Genomic DNA, 19,909 nt, shown 5'->3' with positions numbered 1-19,909 from the left:
TGCCCAGCCAGTGTGTGGGAATTTCTTGATGAATTATTCTGGTCTCTGCAAGGTGCATTTCTCCAACTGTAGATCTTCCTTCCCCAAAAGAGATGGAAATGATGAAGACGCTGGAGAATAGTATTTATTCACTTATTTACTTGTTAGGTTTTTAGTTTTTTCATTAGAGGTCAGGGAGTGAGGAATGGGCAGAGATATCAAGGACCCAATAAAAAGTGTCCCCAGGAGGAGTTCCCATCGTGGCGCAGTGGTTAACGAATCCAACTAGGAATCATGAGGTTGTGTTTGATCCCTGGCCTCACTCTGTGGGTTAAGGATCCGGCACTGCCGTGAGCTGTGGTGTAGGTTGCAGACGCGGCTCGGATCCTGCGTTGCTGTGGCTGTGGTGTAGGCCGGCGGCTACAGCTCTGATCAGACCCCTAGACTGGGAACCTCCATATGCCATGGGAGAGGCCCTAGAAAAGGCAAAAAAAAAAAAAAAATGTCTCCAGGAGTGGGAACCAGGCAGTGAACTAAGAAATAGTGGCTGAAGCTGGAAAACAAGGAGAGGGGTCGGTAAGAGAAAGAGGGATGAGGAATAGCCACAAGGAACAGCCAAAGGGACCATGGTGCATTTATTGGAGACAGACGATAACCAAGGGACCAGGGCCAATGGGAATGCAATAGAACAAACAGAAGAAGTGAGAAAGCACGAGCCAGAATCCAGGGAGCAGCAGAGAGACCAAGAAACAGTAGTCAGGGCTACAGAAGCGGAAATAGTGGGGAGCCTGCAAGAGCCAGAGAGTCTAAGAACAATTGGAAGGATCAGGAGACAGAGGAACCAGCGAGCAGCTAGAGGGAACAGGGGCCACCCAGAGGGACCAGGAAACAGAAGACTCAGCTCAAATGGGAAAAACCAAAGGGGTTGGTGTGCTAGGTAAGAGCCTGCCAGACAAGCCACTTCGAGAGGTGCCAGGGGGTCAGAAGAGAATCCGAGGGAATGCAGAAAGGGAGCAGGAAATGGGGAAGATGAGCCTGGGAGCCGGCGGCAGCCACAGGAAGCAGAGCTGTTGAGGCTGGAGAACGGGTTGGAAGGGCAAGGGAGGGACAGGCCCATGGGGACAGTTGGAGAGGCAGAAAAAAGCCTCTGAGACTGAGGCTTAGCCAAGGGCACCAGGGGTCACAAGGAACAATTGCTGAGCTTGGAGAACAGCCAGAGGGAACAGCGAAGCTGTGCTGGGTGTCCACTAGAGGTCCCACAGCCTAACCAGAGGACTAGGGCACAGCGAAGTGGGCATCAAAAGTATAACTGGTGTGGGACAGCAGACTGACTGACCAGAGAACAACTGGAGGGACTAGAGAACAGCTGGAAGGCATGGTATCCATTTCCAAAGCCAGAGGCCCCGTGTAATGGGCGCTGGGCTTGAGGGAAAGTTGCAGGAGCCAGGGAGAGGCTGGGGAGCATCCTGAGTTCCCTGGGATGTAGGACCTCAGTGCTAAAGCAGGGGAAGTCCTAGGCAAACTGGGACAGCCGGTCACTCTGCTCAAGAAACAACCAAAGGGCTGTGCTGTAGATCGCAGACACGGCTCATATCCTGAGTTGCTGTGTCTCTGGAGTAGGCTGGCAGCTACAGCTCCAATTCAACTCCTAGCCTGGGAATTTCCATATGCCGCGGGAGCGGCCCTAGAAAAGGCAAAAAGACAAAAAAAAAAAGAAAGAAAGAAAGAAAGAAACACCAAAGGGGAGTTCCCATATCGGGGCTCAGTGGTTAACACATCCGACTAGTATCCATGAGGACGCAGGTGTGATCCCTGGCCTTGCCCAGTGGGTTAAGGATCCGGTGTTGCCGTGAGCTATGGTGTAGGGCACAGACGCAGCTCAGATCCTGCGTGACTGTGGCATAGGCTGGCAGCTACAGCTCCAATTTGCCCCCTAGCCCGGGAACCTCCATATGCCACGTGTGTGTCCCTAAAATAGCATAAAAGGGGGAAAAAAGACCAAAAAAAAAAAAAAGAAAGAAAGAAAACAACCAAAGGAACCAGCCAAAGTCAGATGTAATGAATGCAAGTGAGGGAGAAGGTGAAAGTAGAGAATCCAGCTGTGGCACAGAGCACATAGAAATAATATAGGTTGATGATCAAGAGCCAGGTAGGCCAGCCCTCTGCAAAGTGTGGTCCATGGACCAGACACAGGAGCATCAGATGAGAGCATATTAGAAATGTGTTCCAGAACTGCCCAAGGAACAGGGAAGAATTCGTTCTAGGGAGAAGTCATAGGACTCAGAGAGCAGTCAGTCTGTATCAACTAGAAGGAACAAGAAAGCCTCATGAGAACCAGGGAGCAGTCGGATGGACTAGGGCAAAATCAGAATGGTGCCACAGACTAAGGACCGGCTAGAGGGACAACTGTCAAAGGCAACACAGGACAGTCAGAGGCCCCAGGGATCCGTCAGCGGGAAGAAGAAACAATCGAACAGTTAGAGGGACCCAGGGATAATCAGAGGCATCACTAAAGAGGCTAGGGAACACTCAGGAAAAACAAGAGACATTTAGGGGGAACAGTAAACAGAGGGACGAAGGAAGAGTCAGATGGGAACCATGCAGAGGGAACAAGGACCAGGAGAGGGAGCAGGGAGAAGCTGGGGGACAGGAGTGGGCACAGTGAGTAGAGGAAGCCAGAGGTAGGAGCACAGAGGTACAGAGAACAATCCAGTGGGGAGGGAGCAGGAGAGGCCGGGGGGGCATGCAGAGATGTCCAGTCTCACCCCGGCTGAGGGCACCATGAACCACACCACGGGCTCTCAGGCAGCCTCGTAAGTGCCCTGGGAGCCCTTCTGCTTGGCTGGGAGAGGCTGTAAAGGGGCCGATCCTATTACAGGAAGGCAGGACTGAGAGCAGCCTTGAAGCTGGAGGACCAAGCCCCAAGCCATCTGCAGGGTGGGACAGAGCCGATGGCCAGGGACAGACAGAATGGGCAGTGGACGGGCCAATCCTGGCAGCACAGCTTGCCCCAGGGGTGCAGAATGTTCTGGGACTGAGATGCCCCTGAAGGGAGGCATGGCTGTGTGCTTCGCTGGAGAGCCATCAGGAGATGGAGCAGGGATCCTGTCCTAGAAAGTCCTCGTAGGGGTCCTGGTGGTGGCACTGACACACTCCATCCTCCGAGGCAGAAACAGACCAGAAAACCCAGCCTTTTCCTGTGTGGCTGCGGAGGCTAGAATCTGAGTGGGTCTGTGTTAGCAACATTGTGCTCCAATTGCTAGCTCCCAAATCCCCTTCCATCACCTCGCAGAAGCCTACCCAGCCAGGGTGGAGTCCAAAGTGTCTATTTTGGCGGGGAAGGGCATCCGAGCGGGGCATCTGTGGCTGGCATAGTCATGGTACACTTTCCTTGTGTGACTCTCAGGGAGGGAGAGACAGGTGAGGGTGGTCTTTTGTCCACCAGCTTGGGCTATTGGAGTTGTTAAAATGTTTAACAATGTCTGAAAAAGAATATATGCACTCAAGTATATGTATATAAATATACATTAGATGGGAGTTCCTGTCATGGCCCAGTGGTTAGTGAATCCGCCTGGGAACCATGAGGTTGCAGGTTCGATCCCTGGCCTTGCTCAGTGGGTTAAGGATCCAGCATTGCCATGAGCCGTGGTGTAGGTTGCAGACAAGGCTCGGATTCCCACATTGCTGTGTCTCTGGCGTAGGCTGGTGGCTACAGCTTCAATTCGACCCCTAGCCTGGGAACCTCCGTATGCCGCGGGAGCAGCCCAAGAAATGGCAAAAAAGACCCCCCAAAAATGTTTTAATGTTTAACAATGTCAAACGACAGAATATTTTAATTTTTCCATACTGGTTGGCAGATAGCCTCTCCTCCCCACCCCCGAGGCTCCTCCCCTGTGTCACCAGCACAGCTGCCGGTCTGTCCTGGGGTCACCAGCAAGAGAGCAAAGATCAGGAGGATGGGCAGGCAGAGTGAGAGCTTCCCTCAAGCCTGACTCCGGGGTTCTCGCCGGGTGAGTGCCCTTGGGCCGTCAAGAAGGCCAGGTCAGATGCATTGCTGGAGGCTCACACGGAGGTCCCGCTCTCAGCAACCCTCAGGGCTGTGCTCAGGAGAGCTGGTGGGTGACGTGCTGGGCACAGCCCAGTGCTCATGGATCTGCCTGCGGGAGCTGCTGGTGGTAGCACAGGAACTGAGTTCCTTGCCTGCTCTGTGCTCCCTGAACACTTTGACTAATAAGGGCCCCCAAAGGACAAAGGGTCTTTCAATGAATAAAGTTTCCTCATTTCCTTATAGTTGAATCACTAGATTTTTATTTTGGCCATGCCTGTGGTGTGTGCAAGTTCCCGGGCCAGGGATCGAACCTGCGCCCCAGCAGCAACCTGAGCCACTGCAGTGACAACGCCAGATCCTTAACCCGCTGCACCACGAGGAAACTCCTGAGTCTCTAGATCTTGTCTTTGATACATATGCATTTTCTGTCTTGTTTGGGAAGTCCTTATCTACCTCAAGACCTAAAGGAAGATATTTTCTAAGAGTTTTAAAGCATTAATTCTTTGGAAACTTTGGATTCTTTTGCCCTTCATCCAAAATCACTAACTAATAGTTTGGCACATATGCTTTCATTCTCTTCTCAATTTATGTATGTATGTGTATGCACACAGATATATATTTTTTAATTTATTTGTATTAGGGTATAGTTGATTTACAGTGTTGAGTCAATTTCTGCTGTCCAGAGTAGTAACCCAGTCAGTCATACATGAATATACATTCTCTTTCTCACCTTATCTTCCATCCTGGTCTCTCCCAAGAGATTGGGCATAGTTCCCTGTGCTGTACAGTAGGACCTCATGGCTTATCCATTCTAAATGTAACTGTTTGCATCTACCAACATACACAATGGAATACCACATAGATATATTTGAAACTCATTTTCTGAACTATTTGAGAGTAATTTGCAGTCATCATTCCCTTTTACCACTAAATACTTAATGTGTATCTCTTAAGAACAAAGACATTCTCTTACATAATCACAGTACAGTTATCAAAATCCAGACATTTCACATTGATCTAATACTATCTAATATTTGATGTATATTAGCTAATTACCTAACACACACACACACACACACACACACACACACACACATATTTGCTTTTTAGGGCCACACCCGCGGCATATGGAGGTTCCCAGGCTAGGGGTTGAACTGGAGCTACAGCTGCCGGCCTACACCACAGCCACAGCATCAGATCCAAGCCGCGCCTGCGACCTTCACCACAGCTGACGGCAATGCCAGCTCCTTAACCCACTGAGCGAGGCCAGGGATCGAACCCACAACCTCATGGTTCCTAGCCGGATTCCTTCCCCGACAGGAACTCCCTAACATATAATTTGTAAATACGGTTTCCCCTATTGTCACGATAATGTCCCTTATAGCATTTCCCCCTGCCCCCCGATCCAGGATCCAATCCAGGTTCATGTATTGCATGAACCTTTAGTCTCATGTCCCTTTAGTCTTTAATCTGAAACAGTCCCTTCGCCCTTCCTTGACTTTCACGACACTGACCATTTGGAAGAATGTCCCTCGCTTTGGGTCTGTTTCTTGCTTCCTCATAATTAGATTCAGGTTATTCATTTTTGTCAGGAATATCACAGAAACGATGCTGTGTTCTCCTCAGTGCCTCGTGGTGGCACGCATTCAATATCAATTTGTCCTTTGTTGATAATATTAACTTCGATCACCTGGCTAAGATGGTGTCCCCTGGGTATTGTAAAGTTCCTATCTTTCTCTTTGCAATGAATAGCTATTTTGTGGGGAGATACTTTGAATGAGAATATCCTGTTTCTCTTGCTTCTGTCCACCGATTTTAGCATCCAGCAATGCTCCTTGCCTGTAACAATTAATTACTGTGCCATTTCCCCAATGGCATTTTTCTAATTCCATCATTTCCACATTGATTCGTTGACATTCTGCTATAAGGAAAAACATTCCTCGCTCTGACCACTGAAAGGACATGTACATGCCAGGCGCAGCGACTACACCTTGATTTACCATTTGTCACTGATAGGAACGAGAGCTTCTTAGGGAAATGACTGACTCCAGGGTTAGAACAGAGAAAGTACAGAATGATTCTGGATGAACTCATTGTGCCGGGAGGCAATGAAGCACTCCAAAGATGGGAACATGTCAAAATGACACAGGAGCCCCTTTGAAAGATCTCCCTCTGGCCAAATCTGGGACAATTTGAGTAGCAAAAGAAGTTATAATCGCAATAGATTATGATCTACTGAATAAAGCAGGAAGTGACCAGTCCCTGTAATAGGTAGGTAGGCACATAGGTCAGCAGATAAAGAGGAAAGAGGTGAATGTTCCGTTTTAATAGCATCTTGATCTTTTGGGCTGTGTTCCCTGCTCTGATCTTTCTGAGGATAATTTGGTAGTTTGTTAGAACTCTTTATTTGGAAACAGTTATAAATGTACAGGAAATTGCAAAGATGGTACAGAGGTCTCACATAACCCTTTACCTGGTTTTCCCCCGTGGTTACATCCTGCATCACTAGACTAGAAAATCACCAACAGGAAACTGACATTGCCGTGGTGTGTGTCCTTCTCGGCCACGTTACCCTTGTGTAGATTCCTGTACAATGATCCAGCTACCGAACTATCCCATCACCGCATAGGTCTCTGCTGGTGTTGACATTTTACCAAGTAGAATGAGATGTATGTATGGTAGCTGGGTCACCATGCTGTACAGTAGGGAAAAAATATATATATAAAGAAATTTAAAAAAAAAAGAATGAGATGTAGAAAACTCAGCTTCCATTCAGTCCCCTTACCTCACCCGTTGACAATTATCTTTTTTTTTTTTTTTTTGGTCTTTTTGCCATTTCTTGGGCCGCTCCCAAGGTATATGGAGGTTCTCAGGCTAGGGGTCTAATCAGAGCTGTAGCCGCCGACCTACACCACAGCCACAGCCACTCGGGATCCGAGCCGCATCTGCAACCTACACCACAGCTCATGGCAACGCCAGATCCTTAACCCACTGAGGGAGGCCAGGGATCAAACCCACAACCTCATGGTTCCTAGTCAGACTCGTTTCCACTGCTCCACGATGGGAACTCCTGTGTACATGTTTTTAACGTGGGTATATATTTTCATTTTTGCTGGGTTAAATAACTCCATGTTTAATCATTTTGAGAAACTTCCAGACTATCTTCCAAAGCAGCAGCACCAATTTACATTCCCACCTGCAGTGTATGAAATTTCCAATTTCTCCGAATCCTCATCAGCACTCGTTTTTTTGTTTGGTTTGGTTTGGTTTGGGCTTTTGTCTTTTTAGGGCCACGCCCACGGCATGTGGAGGTTCCCAGCCACAGCAACGCGGGATCCGAGCCTCGCCTTCAACCTACACCACACCTCACAGCAATGCCAGATCCTTAACCCACTGAGGGAGGCCAGGGATCAAACCCGCAACCTCATGGTTCCTAGTCGGATTTGTTTCCACTGTGCCACGACGGGAACTCCATCAGCACTTGTTCTTATTTGACTTTTTGATGCTAGCCATCCTAGTAAGTGTGAGGCACTATTTCATGGTAGTTTTGATTTGCATTTCCCTGATAATGATGTTAAGCACCTTTTCATATATTTATTGGCCATGACCGCTTCATTTCTTAAGGATAATTTTGCCATATATGGAATTCAGGATTGAGTTATTTTCTTTCAGCTCTTGAAAAATGTGCCACTTCTCTCCACCATGGTTTCTGATACAAAATCCGCTGTCACTTTGTTTTTCCCTCATAGATAAGGTGGTGTTACGCTCTTGTTGATTTCAAGAATTTTTTTCCGTCTTTAGTTTTCTGAAGTTTGACTACAATGTGTCTTGGTGTAATTTCTTTGGTTTATCCTTTTGGGGTTTGCTCAGTTTCTTGAAACTTTAAGTTGATATCTTTTACCAACTCTGAGAAACTTTCAGCCATAATTTCTTCAAATGCTTTTCCAGCCCCACATTTTCCCTTTTCTTCTGGGACTCTGATGACATGAATGCCTGATCATTTTTTTTTTCCAATTTTCTTTCTGTTGTTCAGACTGGATCATTTCTATTGTTCTATCATCTAATTCTCTAATTCTTTCCTTTATCCTCTCTATTCTGCTGTTGAGCTCATCCACTGAGTTGTAAAAAAAATTTTTTGGCTGTGCATGTGGCATACAGAAGTTCCTCAGCCAGGGATTGAACCAGAGCCACAATGGTGAAATACCAAGTTCTTAACCACTAGGCCACCAGGGAACTCCTAAAATTTTACTTATGGTATTTTTCAGTTTTTTAGAATAGTTCTGTATATCCTTTTTTTCCCCTGAGACTTTCTCTTTTTGCATTTGGGTATATTGAAGCATTTCTATGATGGCTACTCTAAAATTCTTGTCATATAATTCTAACATTGGTGTCATCTCAGCATTGGTATCTGTTAATTGTCTTTTCTCATGCCAGTTGAGATTTCCCTGCTTCTTCGCATGATGCCTAATTTTCACTTATGTCCTGGATATTTTGGGAACTCTGGATTCTGGATGTTATTTAAGTCTTGTATTTATCAAGCTCCCTCCAACACTGTTCTGCCAAAAAAGGAGAAATCCTTCTTACTGCCAGGTAGAGGTGGAATTTCATGCTCTCCATGAGACCGCCTCCGACACCACCCTGGTGGGGAGACAAAAAGACACCTAATTACTGGGTTGAGGGAAGAAGTTCAAGATTGCCTGCGTAGCCTAAATTGAGGAGGGGCCTCATTATCCCCAGACATAGAGGAAAACCTAGGCTCCCCACTCAGCCTTCGCTGATGAGAATGGGCATGGGGACCACAGTTTTTTCCGTGATGCTTGGCTGGAGTAGGGCAGTGATTATCTAAATTTTTCTCCGTTCCTTCCTTCCTTTTGCTTTTTTTGGGGGGGCCCCATCTGCGGCATATGGAGGTTCCCAGGCTAGGGGTCGAATCGGAGCTGCAGCTGCTGGCCATGTCACAGCCACAGCAACACCAGATCCAAGCCTCATTTGTGACCTATGCCACAGCTCACGGCAACGCCAGATCTTTAGCCCACTGAACAGGGCCAGGGATGGAACCCGAATCCTCGTGGATACCAGTCAGGTTCATTTCCGCTGAGCCACAATGGGAACTCCTAAATTTTTTTTTTTTTTTTCTTGTTCCATTGCCCCTTTCCCGTACTTTGGCTAGAAAGAGTAGGCTTTCTCGGAACAGTTATTTTTTTTTTCTTTTTTGGCTGAGCCTGCAGCACATGGAAGTTCCTGGGCTAGGGATCAAACCCGCGTAACAGCACTGACAATGCTGGATCCTTAACCCACTGAACCACCAAGGAACTCCCATACTTGGGGCAGTTTTTGTCCACACCAGTTGGCATTCTGGGTTGCCAGCTTCTCCAGCACCAAGTCTAGGAAATATGAGGCTAAGAGAAACTCAGGAAAATCACCATTGTGTCACTCCTCAGGCTCCAAGGTCCCTAACCAGGTAGCCACCTTCTCTCCAACTATCAGTCTTATCTTTGTTTTATATATAATGTCCAGGCATTGTAGCTGTACTTAGCTGGAGAAATAGGGAGAATTGTGTCAATTCTATTTCGGACCCATTGGTAATTTTTTTTTTTGTCTTTTGCCTTTTCTAGGGCTGCTTCCCACATCATATGGAGGTTCCCAGGCTAGGGGTCGAATCAGAGCTGTAGCCACCGGCCTACACCAGAGACACAGCAACACGGGATCCGAGCCTCGTCTGCAACCTACACCACAGCCCATGGCAACGCCAGATCCTTCACCCACTGAGCAAGGCCAGGGATCGAACCCGCAACCTCATGGTTCCTAGTCGGATTCGTTAACCACTGAGCCACGACGGGAACTCCCCCCACTGGTAACTTTTAACTTAACTTTTTAAATAGGTGATACTTTCACACAGTTCTCTCCCTCAACCCCACAGATCTCCCTAACCAAAAAACCAGTCTTGCTTAGTTGGTGAATGAGCGGGTGGATGAGCAGTATATGCTTAGAGATTAGGCAAATAAAAGCAACTAAGAAAATATCCTTCGTATTTTCCAGCAAAGATAGCAAATACTGTTACTGTTATGTTGAACACTGGTTTTTTAAAATTACTGTTAATTTTCAACTTTTATTTATTTATGTATTTATTTGCTTCATTTCGAGGGCCACACCCATGGCATATGGAGGTTCCCAGGCTAGGGGTCAAATCGGAGCTACAGCCTATACCACAGCCATAGCAATGTGGGATCTGAGCCACCTCTGCCACCTACACCACAGCTCACAGCAACGCTGGATCCCCGACCTGCTGATCGAGGCCAGGGAACGAACCCGCATCCTCATAGATACTAGTCAGATTCGTTTCCATTGCACCACAACAGGAACTCCCTCAACTTTTTTTATCATAAAATATTACACACATTTTGAATAATGCTGCTGTAAACACCCTTGAACCTGCCTCTTGTTGCACATGAGCACATATTCCAATTGAGCCAATTTCCATGGATGGAATCACTGTGTCCTCTTTTTAGGGCCACACCCACGGCACGTGGAGGTTCCCAGGCTAGGAGTCAAATTGGAGCTATAGCCACGGGTCTACACCACAGCCGCAGCAATGCAGGATCCGAGCTGTGTCTGCGACCTACACCACAGCTCACGGCAACATCAGATCCTTAACCCAATGAGCAAGGCCAGGGATCGAACCTGCATCCTCATGGATGCTAGTCAGATTTGTTAACAGCTGAGCCACAACGGGAACTCCACATATGAGAGTTTTCATTGCTCCATGTTCTCTTCAACACTTCATATTGCCAGTCTTTTTTTTTTTTTTTTTTTGCTGCGCCTGTGGTGTGTGGGAGTTCATGGGCCAGGGATCGAACCTGTGCCACAGCAGTGACCTGAGCCACAGCAGTGACAATGCCATATCCTGAACCCTCTGAGCCATGTAGGGAACTCCCAGCATGTATCTTTTTGAATTGGTTTTTTTGTTTTCTTTGGATATATACCCAGGAGTGGAATTGGAATTGCTGGATCGTATGGTAGTTCTATTTTTAGTTTTTTGAGGAGCTTCCATACTGTTTTCTACAGTGGCTGCAGCAATTTACATTCCTACCAAGAGTGTACAAGGATTCCCTTTTCTGCACATCCTTGCTATTGCTGCTCTCTTTCATTGAAGACATTCTAGGGATTGTGTAGTAGGAACTCATTATGTCTTGAAAATGCATCCCCTAGTTTCTAAGGAGCTTAGCCCTTTTGGGATTTATTAATGTTTTGGATTTATTAATGCTTTGGATTTCCTCTTTTGTAAAATGCCTGTTTAGTTTTTTTTTTTTCTGTCTTTTGTCTATTTAGGGCCACACCTGCGGCATATGGTTGTTCCCAGGCTAGGGTTCAAATCGGAGCTGTAGCTGCCAGCCTACACCACAGCCAGAGCAACATAGAATCCGAGCCGCGTCTTCGACCTATACCACAGCTCATGGCAATGCTAGATCCTTAACCCACTAAGGGAGGCCAGGGATCAAACCCACATCCTTATGGATAGCAGTCAGGTGCTTTAACCTCTGAGCCACGACGGGACCTCCGCCTGTTTAGATCTTTCGTCCACTTTTCTACTAGGTGGTCCCTTTTCCTCTTATTGGTTTGTCAATGTTCTTTTCATCCTCTAGATATGAGCCCTTTGTAAGTAACATGTGTTGCAGGTATCTTCTATTTGATGGATTTTCTTTTCTTTTTTTTTTTGTTGTTGTTGTTATTGTTGTTGTTGTTGCTATTTCTTGGGCCGCTCCCGCGGCATATGGAGGTTCCCAGGCTAGGGGTTGAATCGGAGCTGTAGCCACCGGCCTACGCCAGAGCCACAGCAACGCGGGATCCGAGCCGCGTCTGCAACCTACACCACAGCTCACGGCAACGCAGGATCGTTAACCCACTGAGCAAGGGCAGGGACCGAACCCGCAACCTCCTGGTTCCTAGTCGGATTCGTTAACCACTGCGCCACGACGGGAACTCCTTTTTTTTTCTTTATAATGATGTCTCTTTCTCTCTTGTTGTTTTTAAGTTTTGTGCTTTTTTTTTTTTTTTTTGGCTGCACTCGTGGCGTGCGGAAGTTCCCAAGCCAGAAATTGAACCCAAGCCACGGCAGTGACAACACCAGATCCTTAATCCACCGAGTCACCAGGGAACTCCCTATAATGCTGTCTTTTTTCTTTTAAATCAAAGCATAGTTGATTTACAATGTTGTGCCAATTTCTTCTGTACAGCATAGTGACCCACACACACACATGCATTTTTTTTCTCATACTGTCTTCCATCATGTCTTATCCCAAGAGATTGGATATAGTTCCTTGTGCTGTGCAGTAGGACCTCATTGCAGTCTGTTTTATTTATTTATTTATTTATTTATTTATTTATTTATTTGTTTGTTTGTTTATTTGGGCCACGGGTGCTGCATATGGAAGTTCCCAGCTTAGGGGTCGAATCAGAGTTACAGCCGCCAGCCTACACCACAGCCACACCAGATCTGAGCCTCATCTGCGACCTACACCACAGCTCGAGGCAACACCGGATGCTTAACCCACTGAACAGGGCCAAGGATTGAACCCGCATCCTCTTGGATCCTACCTACTCAGGTTTGCTTCTGCTGAGCCACAACTGGGAACTCCCTCATTGCTGTCTTTTGGATGAATAGAAGTTTTAAACTTTAGTGGAGACAGATATCAGTCTTTTTCTTTATGGTTAATTTTTTTGAGAATTCTTTTCATAATCCAAGATCATGAAGCTATTCATCTATATTATGGCTTTTTCTGTTGTATTTTATTTATTTATTTATTTATTATTTATTTATTTTTTGTCTTTTTGCCATTTCTTGGGCCGCTCCCGAGGCATATGGAGGTTCCCAGGCTAGGGGTCCAATCGGAGCTGTAGCTGCCCAGCCTATGCCAGAGCCACAGCAGCGCAGGATCCGAGCCGTGTCTGTGACCTACACCACAGCTCACGGCAACGCCCGATCCTTCACCCACTGAGCAAAGCCAGGGATCAAACCCGCAACCTCATGGTTCCTAGTCAGATTCGTTAACCACTGAGCTATGATGGGAACTCCTCTGTTATATTTTAAAGGCTTCATTGTTTTGCCTTTCCCCCCAGTACATTTCTTCCAAATGTTTCGCATTTTATGCAGTTCTGTATTGCCATTACCTGGCACATAATCAACCAGTAAGTGCATTGTATGTAGTTCCTACATTAACTTGGGGAGTTAGAGCTTATTTTAATGCTCATTTTGAAAAAAGAAGAACTGAATGAATAAATGAATGAATATAGTACACAAAGAATGTCAAGATACGTCAATAAGTTTTTTTGTTTTTCCTCTCCCAAAACTAGGTCCTGAGTAAAACCCCTACAGGATACATTATGGTAAAAATCATTAAAAAAAGAAAAACACCTTCCTGGGAGTTCCCGTGGTGGCACAGTGGTAACAAACCCATCTGGTATCCATGAGATCCATGAGGCCATGGGTTCCATTCTGGCCTTGCTCAGTGGGTTAAGGATCCGGTGTTGCCGTGAGCTGTGGTGTAGGTCACAGAAGTGGCTCAGATCTGGCGTTGCTGTAGCTGTGGTGCAGGCCGGCGGCTTCAGCTCCAATTTGGCCTGGGAACTTCCATAGGCAAGCAGATGTGGCCTTAAAAAGCAAAAAAAACAAAAAAACAAAAAACAAAAAACAAAAACAAAAACCCAACTTCTTATTTGTCTCCCTTCCATCCCCTGGTGCTGACCTTGTCACCCTGAACGGGATCGTGTTGTTACAGGCATCAGTGTCATTTGAGGACGTGACTGTGGACTTCAGCAGGGAGGAGTGGCAGCACTTGGACCCTGCTCAGAGGCGCCTGTACCGGGATGTGACCCTGGAGAACTACAGCCATCTGCGCTCCGTGGGTAAGACATCTATCTCTCTGCCCGGTGCATCTGCCCGGGGCCTCAGTGAGGCTGTTCCCATTCTCAGCTGCTGAGTGCTCGGACACCTGACATGTGTGATGGTGTCATCCTTGCCTGAGAGTCTTCTGTCCTTTTTCACTTCTGTGACTATCACTTACTCCCAGTGAAATGGGATCACTGTCCCATTTCAGAGCACATGGAAGTGTTATTGAAAGGCCCCCAAACCCAACTAGCTGGACCCAATCCTGTATCACATCCTGTTAACAGGGTACCACGTTCCCAAACCGGAGGTCATCTGCAAGTTGGAGCAAGGAGAGGGGCCATGGACGCTGGAGGAGGAAACCCCACATCAGAGCTGCTCAGGTGAGTGAGTGTGACCTGGGCAGATGCGGGACATGGAAGTAGATCTCAATTTTCCTTGGGAGAGGCTGATTGATGCCTTTGAAAGGCTCCAAAGATAACCTATCTTGAAGGCTCCAAACGTTTGGAGTTGCTTGGAAAGAGTTGACAGAAGCGCCTTCAATACCTGAAATGCCATCTCTGAATGTGAGCCTGGCCAACATCCACTGCCTTCTTTGCTTGGCTTTTTGTCTCTAATCTCTGTCCCCCAGAACACAGACATACCACCCTATCTTATCTAGAAACTTTTTATTCTTCCTACTCCACTCTCACCCCCTTATCTTAGGTTCTTACCTTGTATCTTCAGAACTTTTTTTTTTTTTTTTTGTCATCACCCCCGGTAGATGGAGTTTCCCAGGCTAGGGGTCCAATCAGAGCTGTAGCCACCGGCCTACACCACAGCCACAGCCACTGCAACGCCGGATCCAAGCCACATCTGTGACCTACACCACAGCTCACGGCAACGCTGGATCCTTAACCCACTGAGCAAGGCCAGGGATCGAACCCGAAACCTCATGGTTCCTAGTCAGATTCATTTCCGCTGCACCATGATGGGAACTCCAATACCTTCAGATCTTTTAAAATCTCTTCCCTTTTATTCCAATCCCCCATCTCCATCCCTTATGCCTCCTCCCACAGACCACTGATCTGATGTGTTCGATCTTTGAATGTATGCAGTATTCTCTTAAAGCCTGAAGTACTGGTTTATAAATATGTATTCTTAGTATATATGAGTTATATCGTGTTATGGGTCTTAATTCGGTTCCATTTTTTCACTCATCCCTAAGACCGGTCCATATTGCAATGTTCGTCTGGCTTCGCTCCTTCAAATTGCTGCGTCGTGTTCCACAGTGTGCCAACACCCCATCTTAGTGAACCATTCACCCAGTGGTGAAACCTAGGTTGTTGTAAACTCCCAGCTAAGACAAGCAACTCCCACACAAACATTCCCTTATGGAGTGTGAGGATTTCTCAGGGATGCATGTAGAAGAGAGTTTGCCTGATCACTGCATATTCTTGTCCTGAAATTGACTAAGCACCTTATCCTTCTCTGATTGGCTGCACTAATCTGTAGCAACAGTGCACAAGGGTTACGGCTTTCCTAGAGTTTCTGCTAACAATTAGCAGTACCAAAGTTTTTTTTTTTTTTTGGCCAACAGTGGGTCTGAAGTGGTATCTCATTTTTATTTCCCATTCCTCCAATATCTAGTTTGAGCATTTCATTATTGACCTGTTGTGGGCTCTTTGAGTTTCCCTCCTGTGCGTGACCTTGCTCACGTTCCCCTTGTTTTAATTGGGTTTCCTGTCTGGTTCATACTGATTTGCATCCAATGTATTATTTGCTCCCCTTTCCCACCTTCTCCTCTTCGTTATCCTCATAAATGAAGTTGCCCTACGGGCCCTTTCTATGTTCAGTCTTTTCTTCATGTACATGCAAGGATTCATCCATCCTGAAATTCCGATGACTCTGCCTTTGACATCTCCAGTTTCTGTTCTTCCCTGGTACTTTAGTTCTACATGTAGCTACCCGGAAAGTTCCCTTGAGATGTTTCTCTTACTCCTCAGTACATCAGAAATTGGAATCATCACTCACATATCAGAAACCCTTCTCACCTTCCAACTCTGGTCACATTCTCAGCATTTCTTTCTTTCTTTCTTTTTTTTTTTTCGGGCGGCACCCACGGCATATGGAGGTCCCAGGCTAGGGGTCGAATCAGAGCTGCGGCTGCCAGCCTACACCACAGCCATAGCAACGCAGGATCCGAGCCGCATCTTCGACCTACACCACAGCTCACGGCAACGCCAGATCCTTCACCCACTGAGCGAGGCCAGGGATTGAACGTGCATCTTCATGGACCCTAGTCGCATTCATTAACCGCTGAGTTACAAAGGGAACTCCCTCTCAGTGTTTCTTAAATCTTTCAGTCATTTTAAAATTCATCACTCTACAGTTCCTACTGCTTTTCCATTTTGGCAAATATCATTTTCCGTTCTCAGTTCATCTTCTCAGTTCCCAGTAATATCACCCAAAACCAGCTCCATATTTTCTTATGCCTGGATTATAATTTTTCTATTAATGACTATATTTGCTGATGCCACTATTAGTTATTTATTAGTTCATTAGTTATTTATTATTCATTAGTTCACTATTAGTTATTTATTAGTTCATGGTAAATGCTAATGACAGATTTCATTTCCTAAAACATTCTATTTATCGTTCCTTTAGCTTTATGATAAAGACTACAATTTTCCCCATGACTTAGTATGTGACAATTAAATTCTTCTTTCAAAGAGAAACCTATTTCCAATTTAAACGTGTATCAGTATATTTTGTATAACCTCTGCTCAACTCCCCTTTTAACGTTTTTTATGACTCTGTGAGGTTTATTTATGTTAATAATTCTATGAGTTTTGACAAATGCATACAGCCGCGTAACCACTACCACAATCAAGATATAAAAGAAAAATTACCTCGGGTCCCTTTATTGTTATTCCTTCCCACCACCTTCCACCCTGGAAAATCTCTTCTATCTCTATAGTTGTGCCTTTTCCAGAATGTCATATAAATGGAATCATACAATATGATGCTCTTTTTTTTCTTTTTAGGGCTGCACCCAGAGCATATGGAGGTTCCCAGGCTAGGGGTTGAATTGAAGCCACAGCTTCCAGTCTATGCCACAGCCACAGCAACACCAGATCTGAGCTGCATCTGTGACCTACACCACAGCTCACAGCAATGCTGGGTCCTTCACCCACTGAGCAAGGCCAGGGATCGAACTCACAGCCTCACGGATACTCGTCGGCTTCTTAACCTGCTGAGCCACAGAGGGAACACAGGATGATGCTTTTGGAGCTTGGCTTCTTTCACTTGGCATAATGCATTCAAAACTCTTTCATACTACTGTGTTTTCCGTAGTTTGTTCCTTTTTTATTGCTGAGTAGTATTCCACAGGATGGATGTACCACAGTTTGTGTATCCAGTCACCAGTTGAGGGATAGTTGGATGATTTCACTATTGTTGATTATAAATAAAGGCACTTTAAACATCTGTTTACATATTTTGTGTGATGATAAGATTTTACTTCTCAGAGTTCCCATCGTGGCTCAGTGATTAACTAATCCGACTAGGAACCATGAGGTTGCGGGTTCGATCCCTGGCCTCACTCAATGGGTTAAGGATCCGGCATGGCCGTGAGCTGTGGTGTAGGTTGCAGACGCTGCTCGTACCCCGCGTTGCTATGGCTCTGGCATAGACAGGCAGCTACAGCCCCGATTAGATCCCTAGCCTGGGAACCTCCATATGCCATGGGAGCGGCCCCAGAAAAAGGCAAAAAGACAAAAAAAAAGATTTCACTTCTCTTGGGTAAATATTAGGAGTCAGATTGCTGGGTGGCTATACAAGCATAAAGTTAAGCATATATTTAACTTTATTAGAAACTGCCAAACTGTTTTCCAAGGTGGATATGCAATTTTAGATTCTAACCAGCCAGGCGTAAGAGTTCCAGTTGGTCTACATCCTCACCAGCACTTTGAATTGTCCATTTAAAAAAATTTAGTGGAATTCCTGTCGTGGCTCAGCAGAAACGAATCTGGGTAGCATTCAGGAGGACACAGGTTCAATCCCTGGCCTCGCTCAGTGGGTTAAGGATCCGGCATTGCCTTGAGCTGTGGTGTAGGTCACAGACGCGGCTCAGATCCTGCATTGCTATGGCTGTGGTGTAGGCTGGCGGCTACAGCTCCGATTTGACACCTAGCACGGGAACTTCCATATGCCATGGGTGTGGTCCTAAAAAGAAAAAAGAAAGAAATTTTAGCAGCAGGATGGTTGTTTCTTACTGTGGTTTTAATTAGCATTTCCGTAATATCTAATATTTGGCATCTATCTTTGGTGAAGGGTTTGTACAAATCTTTTGCCCAGTTTTCTGTAGGGAACATCGTTTCTTTTTTTATTTTTTTATTATAGTTGATTTACAATGTTCTGTCAATTTCTGCTACACAGGAAAGTGACCCAGCTGTATATATATATATATATATACATTCTTTGGGAACATTTCTTTTTATTGGGTTTTGAAAGTTCATTATATATTCTGGGAACAAATTATCATTATTATTATTATTATTATTATTATTATTATTATTATTATTTTGTCTTTTTAGGGCCACACCTGCTGCGTACGGCGGTTCCCAGGCTAGGGGTTGAATCAGGGCTGTAGCCACCAGCCTACACCACAGCCACAGCAACCCAGGATCTGAGGCACTTCTGCGACCTACACCACAGCTCACGACAACGCCGGGTCCTTAACCCACTGAGCAAGGCCAGAGATCAAACCTGCAACCTCATGGATCCTAGTTGGGTTCGTTAACCACTGAGCCACAGCAAGAACTCCTGGAAACAAATTACCAGCTATGTATTTTGTGAATTGTTTCTTTTTTATTTGCTTAACAGTGTCTTTGATGAAGCATTGAAAATTTTAACCAAGTCTAATTTATCTTTTTTCTTATTTTATGGATCGTGCTTTTGGTGTTGTACCTGAGAAATCTTGACCTCATCCAAGGTCACACGAAATTAGGTTTTACATTTAGCTCTGTGATACATTTTGTGCTAATTTGTCTATGTGACTTAAGGTATGGATCAAAGTTTTGCTTTGTTTCATTTTGTTTGCACATGGCTATCTAATTACTCCAGCATCATTTAAAAAACCGTCCTCCTCTCACCTGAATTGCCTTTGCAACTGTATTGAAAATCAGTTGTCATATGTGTGTGGGTTTCTTTCTGGACTCTTCATTCTGTTCCATTGATCTATTCATCTATCTTTATGCCATTCCCACACTGTCCGTAGCTATGTAGTAAATTTGAAATCGTATAGTATTAGTCCTCCAACTTTATTCTTCTCTTTCGTTTTGTTTGTTTGTTTGTTTGTTTGTTGTTTGGGTTTTTTGCTTTTTTTGGCTATTCTAAATACTTCATGTATCATTTTAATTTTACAGTTAGTTTTACAATTTCTATAAAAGTGAATTTTAATTGTGATTACATTGAATCTGTAGATCAGTTTGAAGAGAATTATCATCTTAACATTATTTTTTTTTTTTTGTCATTTGTCTTTTTAGGGCCACACCCATGGCATATGGCAGTTCCCAGGCCAGGGGTTGAATCGGAGCTGTAGCCACTGGCCTACACCACAGCCACAGCAACACGGGATCCGAGCTGCGTCTGTGACCTACACCACAGCTCATGGCAACACTGGATCCTTAACCCACTGAGCGAGGCCAGGGATTGAACCTGCATCCTCATGGATACTAGTCGAGTTCATTAACCACTGAGCCATGACAGAAACTCCCATCTTAACATTATTGGCTCTTCCAATCCATGAATATACGTCCATTTATTTAGGTCTTCTTTCATTTTTCTCAGCGATGTTTTCTACCTTTCAGTGTACAGTTCTTGTGCATCTTTTGTCAGATTTGCCCCTAAGTATACCATACTTTGTGCTATTTTTTAATTAAAGTATAGTTGATTTACAGTGTTATGCCAATTTCTGCTATACGGCAAAGCAACCCAGTCATATATGTATATGTACA

At 45.4% G+C, this 19,909-nt stretch overlaps 1 protein-coding gene across 5 annotated transcripts in view; it reads left to right on the top strand.

The window, feature by feature from the left end:
• ZNF41 (zinc finger protein 41) overlaps positions 1–19,909 on the top strand; it is a 47,701-nt gene that overhangs the window by 19,117 nt on the left and 8,675 nt on the right. For all 5 annotated transcript variants that reach the window (XM_047765698.1, XM_047765693.1, XM_047765694.1 and 2 more), the window contains 2 exons: positions 13,804–13,930; positions 14,198–14,293. In XM_047765698.1, coding sequence (XP_047621654.1) covers positions 13,804–13,930; positions 14,198–14,293 — 223 coding nt within the window. The remainder of the gene's footprint in view (positions 1–13,803; positions 13,931–14,197; positions 14,294–19,909) is intronic.

Source organism: Phacochoerus africanus, chromosome X, assembly GCF_016906955.1.
Source record: "Phacochoerus africanus isolate WHEZ1 chromosome X, ROS_Pafr_v1, whole genome shotgun sequence".
NCBI classification, from domain to species: Eukaryota; Metazoa; Chordata; class Mammalia; order Artiodactyla; family Suidae; genus Phacochoerus; species Phacochoerus africanus.
Note: the sequence above shows the minus strand (reverse complement) of the source record. Positions and strands in the feature narration are given on the sequence as shown.